The sequence below is a fragment of the Myotis daubentonii genome, chromosome 19, assembly GCF_963259705.1.
Source record: "Myotis daubentonii chromosome 19, mMyoDau2.1, whole genome shotgun sequence".
Classification (NCBI taxonomy): Eukaryota; Metazoa; Chordata; class Mammalia; order Chiroptera; family Vespertilionidae; genus Myotis; species Myotis daubentonii.
In genome coordinates this window covers 28,101,240-28,118,311 of record NC_081858.1, presented here as the reverse complement: position 1 = coordinate 28,118,311, position 17,072 = coordinate 28,101,240, and the positions used below count along the sequence as shown (strand labels likewise).

At 59.1% G+C, this 17,072-nt stretch overlaps 1 protein-coding gene across 1 annotated transcript in view; it reads right to left on the bottom strand.

Moving 5' to 3' along the window:
* The window catches only part of DNAH10 (dynein axonemal heavy chain 10), a 66,120-nt gene extending 49,310 nt beyond the window's left edge, over window positions 1-16,810 (bottom strand). The window contains exons 1-19 of the mRNA XM_059677144.1: window positions 16,591-16,810; window positions 14,399-14,482; window positions 13,107-13,207; window positions 11,997-12,105; window positions 11,576-11,691; window positions 11,147-11,363; window positions 9,735-9,892; window positions 8,854-9,084; window positions 7,641-7,831; window positions 6,774-6,972; window positions 5,832-6,026; window positions 4,977-5,147; window positions 4,276-4,452; window positions 3,832-3,957; window positions 2,882-3,057; window positions 2,397-2,548; window positions 1,789-1,953; window positions 1,085-1,292; window positions 628-784 (exon numbers count right to left, since the gene is read on the bottom strand). Of these exons, the coding sequence (XP_059533127.1) occupies window positions 628-784; window positions 1,085-1,292; window positions 1,789-1,953; window positions 2,397-2,548; window positions 2,882-3,057; window positions 3,832-3,957; window positions 4,276-4,452; window positions 4,977-5,147; window positions 5,832-6,026; window positions 6,774-6,972; window positions 7,641-7,831; window positions 8,854-9,084; window positions 9,735-9,892; window positions 11,147-11,363; window positions 11,576-11,691; window positions 11,997-12,105; window positions 13,107-13,207; window positions 14,399-14,482; window positions 16,591-16,810 (3,153 nt within the window). The remainder of the gene's footprint in view (window positions 1-627; window positions 785-1,084; window positions 1,293-1,788; window positions 1,954-2,396; window positions 2,549-2,881; window positions 3,058-3,831; window positions 3,958-4,275; window positions 4,453-4,976; window positions 5,148-5,831; window positions 6,027-6,773; window positions 6,973-7,640; window positions 7,832-8,853; window positions 9,085-9,734; window positions 9,893-11,146; window positions 11,364-11,575; window positions 11,692-11,996; window positions 12,106-13,106; window positions 13,208-14,398; window positions 14,483-16,590) is intronic.
* Between the last annotated feature and the right edge of the window lie 262 nt (window positions 16,811-17,072).

Sequence of the window (17,072 nt, the reverse complement as noted above, 5' to 3'; positions counted from 1 at the left end):
TCATGGTGGACGCTTAACCACTGAGCCACACGCCCGGGTCCCCCTGCTTCTTTTGATGAAGGATGGTCCCTCCAGCAAACCAGGGTGCGTCCCACAGAGCGCTGGGCGGCGGGAGCAACCACCAAGCTGCTGCCACTAACACGCTGACGCCGGCGCTGAGAGCGCCAGTGGCCCGTGCCGAGCTCCCTCCACGTGGCCCGGGGCTGAGCCCTCCCACAACTCGAGGCGGTGGCTGTGCTGCCATTTCCTTCGGGAGGAGGCCACTAAGTCCTAGTCGAACTCTGGCTCACTTCGTTTCCAGTAACGACAGGACTCCTGAAGCTCAGAGACGTGCGGATAAGCCATATGTTACTTAGTCATGCGTGTTCGCTTGCGGGGTGGCGAGGGGGGTTGTATTAAAACCACAGAACTGGTCACGATTGTGCAGAAAGCAGAGGAGGGAGAGAAGAAAAGGGGGCTCAGATCGAGCCTTCCGGATGCTCCACACTCTGGAGTCCACAAGGGGGGGGGGGGCGCCAGGAAGAGACCAGAAGGCTCTGGACAAAGACCAGGGTGGGGCCTGAGTGCTCGCCCCCTCGGGACGCGCCGAGGCAGGCGGGCCCACCCGAGACACCCCGCCCCACTCACCCTGGTGACCTCCACGCAGTTTCGGGCGCAGTGGACGCACATCTTGTCGATCTCATTTGCGTTGGGGTGCAGGATGATCTCCGGAGCCGTCAAGATGGTCTCCGTTTGGAACAAAGGGACGTTGCCCTGGATTAAGGAGTTAAAAGCCTGCAAATTCCTAAGAGGGGTTGATTTAAAAAAAAAAAGACTCAGAACTCGCCGAGCAAAATACATCCAACACTCAAAGTGACTCGAGCACAGAAGTCACAGGGAAAGGCTGTAGGAAAGGACGCCTTCTAGGGCGACATGGACAGCTGGGCTGAGCTGGGTGATACAGCCGGTTTTCCTGGCCCACGTTACACACGTTGGGGGTTACAGCGGGGTTTCACTCGGGACCTGCAGCCCGCCCCCTTCACTGTTCCCGTATGCAAATGGTTCCCATCCCCACCGTCTTCAGCACAGGCAGCGGGAGGCTCACTTGAGGATGAGCTTGGTCAGGACCTCGTAGACGCGCTTCTCCCAGTACTCGTAGTAGGTGGCCAGCTTGGGCGCCTTGCCCGTGTTGGTGTGGATGACCAGGCCCTCGACCTTGGTCAGCAGGGGCCCGATGGCGAGGTACCACCGGACCATGTAGTCCACGTCCTTGGTCCTCTCCCGGTCAATGTGCTCGAAGAACTCCTTCACGCCTGTGGGGAGCCGGCCAGTTCCTCAGGGACCCCGGAGGACGGGGTCTCAGAGAGCCATCCACCCAGCAGCCGTCTCTCTTGGAAACGACAAAAGCAGCCTTAACCTTGACCCACAGCAGAAAGCAAGTCAACACCGGACGTCAGGTGGGCCAGACCCTACGCTGCACTAAGGGCAGCATGGCACGTCCACGCGACGTCGGCGCACAGCAGGCGCTGTCACGCTGCGGGTAAGCCTGCTGTTCTAGGGCGGCTTGTTGAGCAAGTACATGTGAGCCCCTAAGGATTACCCATGATCCTTTCAGGTACGTGGGTGAGATGCTAGAATGGTTTTATTCCATTCATGGAATAAATGTGTGTGTGTGCATGCGTGTGTGTGCGTGTGCATGCGCATGTGTGTGTGCGTGTGTGTGTGTGTGCACGCACACGTGGGCTCATAGTCACGACCAGGACGGTGCTGCATCCCTGCCACCATCGAGGGAACAGGCAGCGGGCTCACCTGGGAGGTCCTCCTCGGTCTTGGGCGCCGGGTACTTGAAGAGGTTGATGGACTCGATCAGCGTGAGCCTGGAGGCAATGTCGTCCGCGTTCTTATGAATCTGGTGGACGAGGGACTCGAACTTCCCGATGGCCTGCTTGCACCGCGTTATGTAGTCAGCAATACCTTTGGAGGAAGAGAGACCACGCACAGAAGTGAGAACAGGCTAGAGCTGCCAGCGGGGAAGGGGGTCGGGGTGGGAGGGGAGGCGTGGCTTTCAGGGGGCACGCGGGGGCCCTGTGGGTGGGGACAGCCCGTGTCCTGGCTGTGACGAGTGAGAAGTTAGCGCTCGGGGGACCAGGTGAGGGAACACGGGATCTGCCCGAGCGCATTCTTACAGCAGCGTGCGAACCCATGATCGTTTCAAAATGGAAACGTTAATTTTAGGAAGTGAGGCGGTCCCTGCTGCTGGAGGAGAGAGCTGTGGGTCAGCGGAATGTGCAAACAGCACCCACCGCCTCCCACTCCCGACTGAGGCCTGGGGATGAAGTGATACTCCCCGCGGGCCTGCGACCAGAAACCAGACCCCACCGCAGCTGAACGCCAGGCGGCCGCAGGCGGGGCGTCACCTAGCGAGTTCCAGTTCAGCCTCTTGAGTCCAGACCGGAACACGCGGAGCAGCTCCTGCGAGTGGTCGTCGAGCAGGGCAGACTCGGCGTCGTTCAGCGTCCGGACCAGCATGTGGTAGTGGTCCAGCATGTGCTGGATGCCCTCCGTGTACCTGCGAGCGGAGAGAGACGGGCGCGGGAGGCGAGGGCAGGGGCGCCCTGGCTGACCGACGGTCACGGGGGACCGGGAACGGCCTGACACTGACGGAGAGATTTGCAGAATCGCCAACGATGCCCCCTCCCCACTAACTCTCTTTCCCTTGGGAACGTTTTGGTTACTTCTCACTCACAGTGTTATTTACGTTCACACGTACTCTGGACACTGCTTTGTTTTCGTTTCCTCTGGTAAGTATTGGTCATTCTAAGGCCCACAAAATGCAAGCCCCGGGCAGGGGCTCTGCGTGATTCCCGGGTGGGGGCAGCCCGAGACCAGAGCCGCGCGGTACCTGAGGAATTTGTCCTCCTGGAGGGCCACGTTCCTTGCCAATTCGGGGACAGGAAATCCCAGCTGCTCCAGGTACTTGGTTTCGTTGATAATCTCCCTGAGAGCGAACGGGAAATTGATGGCGAACGTGATGCCCCTGTCGGAGCTCTCGGCGGCATCCTCAGGGTTGGCAGCAATCTGGGGAGAGACGTGCCCGCCATCAGCACGGGCGGACCGGCGGGAAGGGGTCAGATCAACACCGCCCGAGCGACGCGTGGACTTGACAGACGGGCGGGGAGCTGGCCGGAACCAGCGCGACCACACGACTTTATTTGGTGAACAGTTTTAATTCCATTTAGCCACCCAACTCGAAACTTGGGCAACTGCATCTAAAATTCCATAATTCTCTCTCCTCTCGGCAACGTGGAGAAGCTGACGCTGTGAGACCGTGGGCTGGGGTGAGGCGCGGCAGCCCCCGTCACTCACTGCGGTCCTCCTTCAGGACTTCAGGCACCTAAGACCTCAGCCCGCCAGGCCCGGCCCCTCCTCGCGGCCAGAGGCAGGTGCTGAGACTTGCCACGTGCCAGCCCCAAAGAGCAAGGACAGGACGGATCCCGAGAAGCGCATCTCCCTGCAGGTTTAACATGGTCCGTGGCCAGCTGCTCCCTCTGTGGTTCCACGAACATGGTGTGCCATTGGATCCGGCTCATTTTGACAAACGGGGAAACTGAGGCTGAGTGAAGCCGACCCCGGTGCGTTCCCTGACTGTGACACTGTGCTGTCCCCGCCTCTCCTTCCTGCTGCTCCTCGCCTCCCAGCCTGGTGGGTGTCGGGGAGCGATGTCCCCCCCTCACGTGGCACCGCCTCCCAGCCTGGTGGGTGTCGGGGAGCGATGTCCCCCCCTCACGTGGCACCGCCTCCCAGCCTGGTGGGTGTCGGGGAGAGATGTCCCCCCGTCACGTGGCACCGCACCTTCATGAGCAGGCTCTTCTTCATGAGCGTCGGCAGCAGCTGCTCTGTCGTGTCCCTCCACAGCTCGTACTTCCGTTCCTCGTAGTCCTTCATCGTCCTGCCCACTTCCAGGTACTTTTGTTTTACCTGTCACAGAATTCAAGCATTACCATTCTGTCCTTGGGAATGAACCTCTCTCTCTCTCTCTCTCTAAAAGAAATGGTCTACCCATTCTGCAAAAGGAAGCAGGCAGAACGTCACAGACGCCGGAGGGCCTGCTGGGGGGGTGGGGGGTGGGCCTGAGCCCCAGGCTGACGAGCAGACATCGGCAGCCGCACTCGGTGCAGCCAGGAACTAAGCACGGCTTTCACAGTTTAAAGTGCGTTTTCAGTGACTCTTAGGGGGGGAGAGGGAGCGGGAGAAAGGCGCAGCGGGGAGAGGGAGGCCACGGGAATGCCTGCGCACCTCCTCGCCCCGCTCGCTGTCCAGGATCTCCTGCACCTCCTGGAACCGCAGGATGGTGTGCTTGATGCGGTAGAACAGGGAGCGCTCCCAGTAGATGGCGCCCGCCACCGGGGGGTGGTTCTTGTACAGGGGCGGGTTCTCGTGGTTCTGGACGAAGATTTTATTGATGATGTCGATCTGGAAAGAAGCGCACGCGCTCTGTGAGCGAGAGCCCACCGCGAGGCCGAGAACATGCAGCTGGAGACACGCGTCTCTGAAGAAGTGAGCACGGGAACACCCAGAAAGAGGCTAAAATCGCGTTTTCACTGCTGAGCTTACTATTTACTGCTTTGCCATGTATTTCCCAGTAGTTTCCTCTCGGGAACACATGCAGTGTTACAAACTGCCTGCCAGCGACAGACTGTGGGCCTCCGTCTGACATCAGAAACCCCGCATCTGCTCTGGACGTGCCCCGAGGCCTGTGACCGTGTCACTGGGATTGCTGCGAGGACTCGCGCACGCAGGGCGCACCGCTACGCGAGGGGACAGCCTCCCACTGGACACTCCTCACTCAATCCTCCAGCGGCACAGAGCCCGCTGCGCCGTGGCTGCCTGTGCTACTGACACGCTGCGGGGGAAGCGCCACGGCGCTCTGAATGCGGGGAGACAGGCAGGGTGGCCGGGCTGTCCGCACTCCAGCGGCGGCAGGTTTTGCCACGCACCTCCTTACAGTACTGCACGAGAATGTCGTTAAACTTCATCATCATTTGCCGGTTGACGGCCTCCCGTGACCGGATGTGCTTGAACTTCAGAAGCATGTCAAACGCTGCTTCGGCCGACCGAAGCGTCTTAAAGGACTCGTCAATAAAATTTTTTGCTTCTTTCTCGATAACCTGCCAAAACAAAACCACAAAAAAGTCAAGAAAACATCCCTCGTGCCACCGTTACTTGTCCTGCAAAGCAAAGTGGCAAAAGGAAAAAAGGCGGAAAGGAGTCAGTGCCTTGCGAAGGCTCCACGGTGCTCCAGGGAAGGCTGGCGGGCGCAGGGACGGCGGGTGGCGCGTGGGTTCCTGCCCTCCCTCAGCCGGCACACGACGACGGGAGGCATTTGTAAATATTAACTTATCGGACAAAGACCTGGGCGAGGGCACGGCAGCAGAGGACCCTTTGGAAGCAGAGAACGTAACTAAGAAGGAGAGAATTTCGCCCAAAGCCGGCAACGGGCCCATCTGCTCCCCTTGGAGACCAATGGGAGGCTGAGCATTTGGAGGCACCAGGAAGAGGAGGGCCAAGCGAGGATCCCTCTCACCCCCCCAGGCCGGCCCCGCGGCGAGGCCACGGCGCCCGGCTCGATTTGAATGAATTCATCCAGGGAGGAGAAGTGGGGACCAAGAAGACTGAGCGCTCACTTCTACCTTACGCTCTTCTGTGTTGTTTCCGTATTTTACAAAAAAGCAGCTATTAACCTTTGTGATTAAAAAAAATACACGTACAAAACTCGAAGGACACCCAAGCCGCCCGACAACTGAAAAGGGGAATGTGGCACCCGTGTCCCGGGTCGGCGATGGGCTACTTGCCAGAACCTCGATCTTGAAGTCGTCCATCACGTACTTCCAGTAGTGCGAGGACTGGATGCAGAAGGGGTCGAAGGTCAGGCTCTCCATGGGGGTGACCAGGTTGTCCACCCGGCACAGGACGTCGTCGATGCGTTTGGGGTCCCCCGTCACGGCCTTCAGTTCTGGACCAAATATGTTATAAAATTCCTCCATCACCTGCCCAAGCAACAGAAGACCAGGAGGTCACCTTCACTTTCGCGTCGAATGTTCTCGCAACAAATGGACTGCCCGCCAAGCCCGGTCTGAGGACCAGGACCCTGTTCCGCTGGAACCTCCCCGTCTGAGCCCATGGGGACCAGGCCCGCCGCCTGCAGGACAGGAGCCAGACGCCCTGACCAGCTGACAAAGCTTGTGTGCCCGGCCCCTCCCTCCCCCTCCCTCCCCCTCCTCCCTGTCTCACGCCTCTTCCCGGAGCAGCTCTGCAGGGCGCTCAGCATTTCCCAGGACGGCTGCCCTGGGGCGGGAGCTGCTGGGCTCTGGCTTGACCACGAGCCTTGCCACGGCTGCCCCCGAGGTCACGAGTTCTCCGTGAGCTCTCGGACTGCTCCTTGTCGGGCAGGGTCAATCCCCAGGCATTGTTTCTTGGACACAGTGTGACCCAAACAACGCCGCAAGAACTTCACGGCTTTAAAAGGAGCCGGATACCCGACTGGTGTGGCCCAGCTGTGGAGTGTCCACCTAGGAACCAGGAGGTCACGGTTCGATTCCCGGTCAGGGCCCAGGCCCGGGTTGTGGGCTCGATCCCCAGTGTGGGGCGTGCAGGAGGCAGCCGATCGGGACTTCTCTCTCATCATTGGTGTTTCTTCTCTCTCCCTCTCCCTTCCTCTCTGAAATCAATAAAAATATATTTTTTTAAAAAAAAGAAAGGAAAGGAAAGGAAAGGGAACGCGCTCCGCTCCCTACCTGCAGGACGTCGTAGAGGTCCTGGCAGATGGTGGCCATGTAGTCCGTCCTCTCAAACAGCCGCTTTCGGTCGAACTCCCAGCGGGCCTCCCTCCCCGAGGCCTCGATCTTGGCCCTGGTGTCGAAGTAGGCCTTCTTCCACATGTCCAGGGAGTTCTTGGCCTCCAGGGTTTTGTGCTGCGCATTCGCCCGGTTTTCTCTGCGATCAGAGACCGAGATGGGAGGGAAGGCGGAGACGCGGGGGATCCGAGCCACAGGCCCCGGGGAGCGGGTTTCTCGGGGAGGGTTCTGAGGAGCAGAGCCGCCCGTCTCACGGCCTCTTTCTCCAGAAGCTTACCGGGCGGGCGGCTGCTCTGTCCCAAGGGCCGGGCTGGGACGGGAGTGCCACACCGCGGCCCTGAGCCGAGGCAGCGCCCACCCAGCGCGCACGGCTGCGGCTCGCGGGAGCGTTCTGTCTGAGCGGGAAGGGGCGGTGGCCCTGGGTCCCCGGCCAGAAGTCAGTGGTCGGGGCTGCGACATCGGAGCGAGATGACAGGGCCAGGCCTCGGCCTCTGTCGCCTCCGTGGGCTTCTTTGGTAAGAAAGTGAAGACAGACCTGTGTCTCCTCCAACATTTGACCCTCAGAGGCTGTTCCACCCGCGGGGCCTGGGGCCCGGAACTCAGAATCTCCTGACTCTGTGCCTGGGTCTCTCCAAGGGCAACTAAGTCCTAGTGAATACATCACCCACACGGCCACCGACGGGGTGGTACTCAGCCGCGAGAAGGGATGAAGCGCTGGCCCCACGACAGCCCGGACGGACCCTGGGACACGCCGCCGAGCGCGGGGAGCAGACAGGGCACGGAGGACGCAGCGGACCGGCGTCTTACCTGAACAAGGTGCGCAGGTTCACCACCCGGCAGACGCGCTCGGCGATCTCCCAGGCGATGCGCTCCATGAGGGGGATCATGCGCTCGTCCTTGTTGTAGTGCCGCGAGATGATCCACACCATGCGCAGCGCGCTCATCATGGAGGGGATGGTCTCCAGGACCACGTGGAAGCTGGACCCGTGCGTGATGTTCTGGCCGGAAGAGAGCAGAGCCAGCCGGCTTAGCCCGGGGCCCCGACGTCCCCACAGCCTCCTGTGCGGGCCGCCGCTCCCCCTCGCCCCACAGGCACTTGCGAGGGAGGATGAGTTGGACAAACAGAAGGCGTGTAAAATAGGTCGGAATGGACTGTGGGGGGAGCTTTGTAATTACAGCAAACAAAGCAATTTACGGACGTGTGTAACACATGGGTGTCACGTGTATCGTACGCAGATAAATACACTGAATTTAGTGGCAAGAGTGCCACCAGATGAATCGAGGCTGCTACTCTCCAAGTGACCGGATCCAGTGTTTTCCAAGCTGTGTCCCCGGCAGGAAGTGAAGTGATTTTGCCAGCACTCGGCACGTGTAGAAAGACACTTATTTCAGTGCGTATCAGAAGAACACAGGTAACTGGCCTATCAGACCCTGACAGCATCCGCATTATCGTTTAAGGTGAGGCTAGATTACACACTCACATACAATCACACACGCACACGCACACGCACACGCACACGCACACCGTGAATAACCTAAAGCCAGCGTGCCGACGGCCTTGCCAGCTGAGCCGCACTGGTCAGGGCCAGGCAGCGGCGTTTAGCCGTTGTCACCCCACGGCGCACATCAACCAGCTACTAAAGTTCTGTGGCCACCAAAAAATATACTATCTTTCTTGCTGATCTGACAAAAAAAAAGACGGCTATTGTTTTGCCGGCCGCTGTCACGTTTTACTGGGCGACCTGAGGGAACAGAGGTCAGTGCCGTGACTAAAGGTCAGGGACTGCAGGTTTGAAAAGCCCCTGCGGCAGGCGCCCCGGCTGAGACCGCTGGCTGAGGGCACAGGCTTGCCGCTGGGGATGGCCGGTGTGGGACGGGGACAGTGATGCCGGGGACACAGCGCCGTGGATGCATTCAATGCAGTGCCCCACGCCTACACGTGGTCAGCACAGCGACCGCTCCTACGCGCCGCCCGAGGCAGCTGTAAAAGCCGCGCGGTCACCAAGGAAGTGGGGCGCACCTTGAAGTGGCGCTCCACGGTGGAGAGGAAGCGCACGTTGTCCGAGGCCTCCATGTGCAGCTTGAAGAGGTCCGTCAGCACCGGCTGCAGGTTGGCCACGAGCAGGGAGTCCGCCTCCTTGATCACCTCCAGGACCTTCCTGACGATCGGGAGCTTGGTCTGCTCGTAGAGGGCGCTCAGCGTCGCGTTCCTCTCCCTCCAGAACTCGATCTCGGCCAGAGGACCGTTACCCTGGAGGCACACGGACACACAGCTGCTGTCCTCGTCGTGGGGAGGGGGCAGTGGGGCTGCTCCCCATGCTCCACGCCGGGCGGATCCGCACGAGGACGTCGGGATGGACACGTGACCCAGGAGGGCCGTCCAAGTGGACCTCAGGACTTCACCTGGGAGTCTACAAAGCCATGTGACCTCTCTCTGGACAATGTGGGGATGCAGGGCCCGACATGCTGCAAACCGTTACCCTGAAGGAAGCCAGCCTGAGAGGAAGCCCCCACAGAGAGGAGGGTGGAACTGAGAGATGCCCAGAGAAACAAAGCCAGGGCCTTGATCAAACCATACCTGAAGCCAGCCTGCCTCTGGACTTTTCAGTTATGTGAGGCAACAAATGCTTTCTTACAGAAGCCCGCTGGGTGGTGTGTCCTGTTCTGGGTGGCCCAGCCCTCCTGACTGATACACAGCATCGCCTACATCAACCCAGGAAGCAAGCTGGCAGCGCACTGACATCAGAGAGCCCACGACTACCTGGGGGTGTTTACTTCCATCCTTTAAGGAGGCCCCACAACAGGGAGAAAAGAGGCTGGACCACTGGCACCCGGACACCCGGCTTTCTCAGGGAGGCCGGCGTGGCCTGTGCAGGGCTCTCTGAGCGCCGCCCGCGGTACCTGTGGCGTCTTCTTCAGCTGGCCCTCCACGGCCACGGTGATCTGGCCCAGCCAGTTGATGACACACTGCTCCAAGCTCTCGACGATTTCCGGGTCGGCAGCCAGGGCGGACACCTCGCCCTCCACGCTGATGCTGGGCATTTCTAACTTGATCTCTCCTGCGAGGAGCAAAGTGCTCGGTCAACACTCTGGGGGAAATGACTCCAGACAATAATGTTCTGGTGGACCTGCTGGCTCTTGTCCCCACAGTCAGCGTAAGGGGACACATCCCCTGCCCTGACCCGCCTGTACTTCATTACAGCGTAGCTGAAACATCTTAGAGAATGCAGCATTGTTCCAAGGGTGAGCCCGATCAAACTGATGTAATTATTTAAGGTGTTCCTGAATTTAAAACCTACTAACTTTCGTTTCAAAACTGAGCCCAAGACGGTTTGGTTCAGTGGGGAGAGCGTCCGCTGGTGGACTGAAGGGTCCCAGGTTGGATTCTAGTCAAGGATGTGTCTCTGGGTTGCAGGCTCCCAGCCCTGGTCCGGGGCAGGCAGGAGGCAACCAATCGATGTGTCTCTCTCAAACTGGTGTTTCTCTCTGTCCCTCCCACTCCTTTCCACTCTCTCTAAAAATAAATTTTAAAATATCCTCAGGTGAGGATAAAAAAAAAAAAAAAAAGAAGGGCCAATTTCTAAAAAAAACTGACCAACCAGAAGAATACAGATAACATGTATGAGCTTTCCTTGCGGGCAGAGTCCCGCTGTAGGTGCCCCAGAGCTCGCCAGTGAGCTCACCAGGTGAGCGTGCAGATCTGTCCTCTGGGACAGGAAGTCGGAACACACACCACCCAACCAACCCTAATGCACACGGATGGGCATGTGAGATGGGCACTTAAAGAGAGAACACCTCGGCCTCAGTCGTATTTCAGCTCCAGGCCCAGAAAGTCAGCAAAACCAGGTAAGCAGCGCCAAGGCTGACCTCAGGACCAGGTGCAGTGAGTGGTGGCCCCGCCTGGCGCCGCCAGTCCCCCAGTGGAGACCACAGCCCTGCAGGACACACCTGGGAAGCTGCTGAGTGTGCTGCTGAATCCTCCCCGGGGCCGCCCCTAAACCCCCCCATAAATGTTCTCTATGAAAATTGAAAAAAAAGTGAACCGCCCAGCCAGGGGGCTCAGTGGTTGAGCATCGACCCATGAACCAGGAGGTCAGGGCACAGGCCCGGGTTGCGGGCTCGATCCCCAGTAGGGGGCGTGCAGGCAGCAGCTGACCCATGATTCTCTCTCATCATTGATGTTTCTCTCTCTCTCTCCTTTTTTCCTCTCTGAAATCAGTAAGAACATATTTCAGAAAAAAAAAAAGAATCCTAAGTTAAAACAAAAAAGTAAAGCCATCCTGCTTAACTAAAGAGGAGAGAGGAGAGCTTACCTTCAAGCTGCTGCACTGTTCTTTGGATATTATTTGCAAATTTCTGGACGTTCATTAAGAACTCATCCCGTATTAACTGCACGCTGTGGTACTCCACGCCATCCCCGTGCCCGTTCAGTAGTTCCACTTCAGTGTCGAGAGAGTCCAGCATTTCTCCAGGTGTCAGAGCCACGCTCGCCTCCTTGTGCTGATTGAAGGACAAAGCCGGCAAGAAAACCTGAAATGCCGAGGTGACGAAACCAATCACCATACGACCTCATGTCGATGACGTGTGCTCTCGGGACGCCCCTGGCTTGGAATCAAAGGCACAAATGGAAGGACAGAGCCAGGACGGGGCCTGGACCCACGAGCTGCCGACTGCCTGCTCGCGGAGTGCCGCCGATGGCCTCAACCTTACACACGCGGGCTGTCTTCCTCCGCCCACCTCACCTGATACATAATGTCTCTGAGGAAGTGAAGCATGTTGGCATTTAGGATCCCGTACTCCAGCGTCTCAGGCATGATCTCCATAGCTTCCTTCATGTAGCTGGCCTCCGAGATCGTCTCTGAAAGGGAGCGGGCGCAGGGGGGCTGCGGGGTCGGCAAATGGCTCACACCCCCCGGTCGGGGGCCAGCGGCCTCTGCCCAGACTCAGAGTACACGGCTGCCCTGGCCCACGGGACGCAGAGGCACCCACTGACGCACCGGGGGTCACGGACCGGGACACGCAGCGCCCGAGCGCTCCACGGAGGAGCCCATCTAAGCCGGACAAGAGGAGGACCAACTAGGGTTTACTAGAAACACCTGCTGGGCTCCCTGGACACCTTTCTCTCTAACACACCCGCAACCGTGCACCCTCTCGGGAAGGTACCTTTTGTATTTCTCAGGAAAAACACCACGTTCTGGGCCAGAAACTCCTCGGGGACAGGAGTGCAGAGCACGTGGAGGTGCGTCATGTCCACGACGTGCTTGACGGTCCTCTGAAACGGGGGAGCGCCGCCACAGGAGATACGTCGTCGTCCCCCCCCCCACGACCTCACCCCCAGCTCAGCTGCGCTGTCCCCTCCAGGCCCAGCTCTGCTCTCACTCCTGGCAGCACAGACGCAGCTGCACCTCAGGCACGAGCCACTCACGGTTTTAAAAAAAACCAAATGACCTGACAGGGTTTTCTGGGCCACGCTTTGCAACAGACCAAGACTGGATTCCGTGTTGGGGGTGGGGCATATGCATACAGCAGTTAAGTGTTATTTCCCTGAGCAGAGGTCAGGCTAAATGCTTGCATGCCAGCTTTAAGCTGCACCCCCGGGACCTGTACGGGAAAGGGTTAACTCAGCAGGCCTCGATGTCCAAACCTTGCACATTGCAAAGTGTTTGGCTCTGGCCCTGAGTGCACCCGGGTGCGAACCTCTCCGCTTTTGGAGCAGCCTCCTGACACAGTGTCTGTCCACCTGAGGGTATGGTGACAGCTCGTCTGCCCGGGGTGTGGGTCGCACTGTAGCAGTTTGACCTCTGAGGGTGCTGGGACTGAGCAGCTAAAGTGAGACAAGGGCACGTCCTGCCTGTGGGACTGACCCCCTGGACACCAAGGCTCAGGTGAGCTTCCCTGATTTGCAACACTTCACACCTGTTGTCCCACGCAGGCAGCCGCTGGGAGAATTAGCTCTGTCCATGTCCCCACCCCCGGGGCGGGCCAGGGGGAAGCTCAGGCCTGCACTCAGCTGGCCTCTGCCCCAGCCTCCTTCTCCCTTGTTGATTTGCACCTGCCTGCTTTCCCTGAGATAAACTCTATCCGGGACTACAAAAGCTCTTCTGGGTTCTGGGAGTCATGCAGCGAACCATGCGATCCCAGGGGGTCTCAGGGACTCCCACCACCGCAGAAGGCTGTCATCTCCAGGCCTCGGAGGACCTGTGTCGGTCCCCCAGCCTCCTCAGAAGGCCCCAAACTCCCAATGCCTCCCGAGGAGACGAGAGGCGCGCGTACCTTGGCGAGCCTGTGTTCCGATCGCTCTCTGACCCAGTTGTCATCCTCTGTGCTCATCATGGACTGAAACATGGAACTGGCTCTCGAATGCCCATTCTTAGCTGCAAAACGTCATTTGATGAACAAGAGGAGCCACTCGGAGAACTGGGTTCCCTCCCAGCAAGACCAAACGCGCAAGCTGTCCAGGAGCACATTTCACGCTACAGGCCTGGCATCAAAAGGCCGCACTCGCATCTTTTACAAATGGACCCTCTCGTGGCCTCAACTCACACTCTCGTCGGGAGAGTTGTACAGCATTTTGGATGGGTCCTCAATCAGAAATGTAGCATGTGTGTGCACGTGTGTGCATATGTGTGTGCGCGTATGTGTGTGCACGTGTGCGTGTGTGCGTGTGTGTGCGCGCGTGTGTGTGTGCGTGTGTGCATGTGTGTATCTTCTACGACTGTGTCCACCGAGTGACTTCCCAGTGTTTCACTTTGAAAAATGGAGTTTTATCACCAGGACGAGAATCACCGCTGACACGTTAGCATGTGCTCCTTTTTCACCACAAAACTCGAAACTTGTGGGCGATGCAGAGAAAAGTCATCTGGACAACGTGGCCTGGTCAGAACCTCCCAGCGGGCAGGTCACGGCGCGTGGTCAGCCCCAGGCACCGGACTTCCCAGCTGTGCTGCGAGCAGGCCCAGTCCATCCAAGGCTCACAGGCCTTTGAAACGCCTCCTGTCGGACGGCTCCTCCTACAGCCCCCCCACTTCAGGGAGCACCCCATCTCTACTGTCCTGTCAACCCAACCCCGTCTGTCCCCCACGCCCCTGCCGTCCTCCTCCTGTGGCCCCTTCGTCTCAAATGCATAAAAGAAACTGCAACCGCTTACTCCTAGGAGCCCCTAAGAAAAAACCCTCTGCAGGTTTGGACGTTTCTTACATCGACAGGAGAAAAGAGGGAGATGCAGACACAGGCCCACGGGGAGGACGCCATGTGACTAGAGGCCGAAATGCAGGGATGGCCTCCAGGCCAACGGCTGACCACCACCACCCACCAGCCGCTGGGGAGCAGGGGGGTCCCCCGGGACCCTGCAGGGGGCGCTCGGCCCGGCGGACAGCTCCCCTCAGGCGTGCGGCCTGCAGAAGCCGCCATGGAGGGAAACTGACAGCGCACCCGCCCGTCAGCCCCGCATGTTCCCTCCCGCGACCTGCACGCCTCGGCGCCGCGAGGGTCAACAGCGGAAATGAGTCCCGTCCGGGCAACAACCTTTCCGGTTCTGCCCGCGGAGCGCCCTCTGAACCCCGCACCTGACACTTTGTCCACGGACTCGATCTTCAGAGACTTGGTCTCTTCTTCCTCCGCTTCATCCCCCTCCGAGGCGGAAACCTCGTCTTCGCAGCCGGAGAAATGGAAAGAGAAGAATAAGTCATCACTGACTCACGGCCGGACACACCTGGCATCGCAGCTCTCCTCGGGGCGGAGGAGCTGGACCTGGCGGGAGAGCCGAGCCTATGGGAGGGGGACTCCACCGGAAGTGACCCCGGTTGGCCCGGAAGCTGGCCCCGGACAGTAAGCGGTCCCTCCCCCACCCCTACCCTTGGAATGGAAAGTTCCGCCCACCGTCCCCACGGGAGGCCTTTGCAAGGGCGCAGCCTGAGAACCGCGTGTGGTTGAGACCACGTGGGTGGGGACCACGACTGATCCCCGCCGAGGCCTGTCGGTAAACTAAGGTCCTGGAGGTCCCCGTTGCGCCAGGGCCCCCAACAAGCCTCTGATGGGAGCCCCCTGGCTCAGTAAACCCGTCGGTCACCAATCCGGCTGCCCTTCTCCATGCACAGGGGCCAGTTTGTGAACCAACACGGTCATACAGAAACATTCGAGGTAGCGAGACAGCCGTAAGCGATGCAAAGCGAAGCCGTGCAAATCCTCCAGCGGGGGGGGGGGGGGGGGGGGGGGCACTGGCATCCCCCGATCTGGCGCCAGTGGAGACGAACCAAAAGGAGGGGAAGGGCGGGGGAGAGTCAGAGGCAGCCCAGAAACAGACCACCACCCAAGGAGGTTTCCAAGCGCCTTTGGAGGGCCCAGGAGTTAACCGGGGGACCCTCTAAAGTGAGGATGTAATCTGGGTCCATGTAGAAAGGGGACATCCAGCCAGGAGACACTGGGCTACACGTGTGAGTATACACCGCACCGAAAACAGCGGTCACACGGAGTGAAGGTCGAGTCCATTTCTTAGGGAGTTGATATATATATTTTAAGTACAAAACCAGGGTGACTGAAATTTGGCCCATGTTAAACAGTCGATCCCGTTCGTGTATCTTTGTGTCCATATTTTCACTTGGTGATAATGAGAGTCTAAGTTCAAGGTCCTGCTATAACATAACATCCAAGTGCAAAGGTCTGCCTGGGAGAAAGTGACGAAAGGCTGGAAGAATAGATTCCTCTCTCTGGGTGCCGCTAGCAATTTGTTATGGTGGTTATGTTGTGGTTTTAGCTTTTTCTACAACGCAAAATAAGTGTATTGCCTGCGCGGCATGGCTCAGTGGTTGAGCATCAACCTATGAACCAGGAGGTCACGGTTCTATTCCAGGTCAGGGCACAGGCCTGGGTTGTGGGCTCCATCCCCAGTGTGGGGCATGTAGGAGGCAGCTGATCCATGATTCTCTCTCATCACTGATGTTTCTAACGCCCTCTTCCTCTCTGAAATCAATAAAAATATTTTTTTAAAAATATAAATAAATAAAATCGGCTGCCCTTTTAAAACCTCGTTTGCAAATTCTTTTTTAAAAATATATTTTATTGATTTTTTACAGAGAGGAAGGGAGAGGGATAGAGAGTTAGAAACATCAATCAGCTGCCTCCTGCACACTCCCTGCTGGGGATGTGCCCGCAACCAAGGTACATGCCCTTGACAGGAATCGAACCTGGGACCTTTGAGTCCGCAGGCTGACGCTCTATCCGCTGAGCCAAAACGGCTACGGCTGCACATTGCTTTCCAATTGCATGTCAGGAACCTCGGAAGATAGCAAGGACCGCTCTTCCGCCCAGGGCACACCTGCCAGTATCAGGGAGAGGAAGGAGGAAGTGTCGCCCCAGCACCCAGGCGGGTCTCTGGCCTGTCACTGAGCAGTGGCTCCTATTCTTGAATCGACTGCCTGGGTGACCTACGTGGTGAGTCATTTCGGCCTCTCTGTGCCGCAGCTTGCTCATCTGTAAAATGGGTTAACAATACTCCCACCCCACAGCATGAATGAGCTGTTATAAGCCGTGGAACCGAACCCGGTGCGAAGGAAGCACTGAATCAACGTTTGCTGCGACTATGCACTCAAGGGCTCCTTCCGCAGCCGGCTGTGCGAGCAGGGGCAGCTCCCCCGCTCACCCGGGACCCCGACAGTCCCCGCACTGGGTGGGCGACCACAACCATCTAAGGCCGGCACCCGAGGGAGGCGGAGGTGGGGGGGGGTGGGCAGCCGCCCGGGGGAGGGAGCGGCGGGCTCACCGGCGTCCACCTCCACCTCCACCTCCTCCGGCAGCACCTTCCGGTAGAAGAAGAGCGTGGCGGCGCCCTCCTCCTCGCTGGTGTAGTTGAGGAAGTGCAGGATGAGGTCCTCGGCCTCGCCGTCGTTGCGGACCAGCAGCTCCTCGAAGAGCTGGGGGTCTGTGAGGCCCAAGGCCGTGTACACGCGGTCGCGTATCCACTGCACCCGCAGGTCGTCCATGGCCGCGAAGGGAGCCCAGCGGCCGGCAGGCAGGCGTCCTTGGCAACGGCGCCCCTAGCAACGGCCGCTCTGGCAACGGCCGCCACCACGTGGGCCGGCCTCGGTCCAGGGGCACGCCCGCGGTCCCCGCGCTGGCAGAGGCGGGGCCCAGACGCGGGAGAGGGTGGATCCGAGCCCTCGAGAGAAGCCCGGGTGCCCCCAGCCTCCGCTCCGAGGGGTGAGGGGCTCCTCCCGAGACGTGGGTCCACCCTTCCTCCGAGCC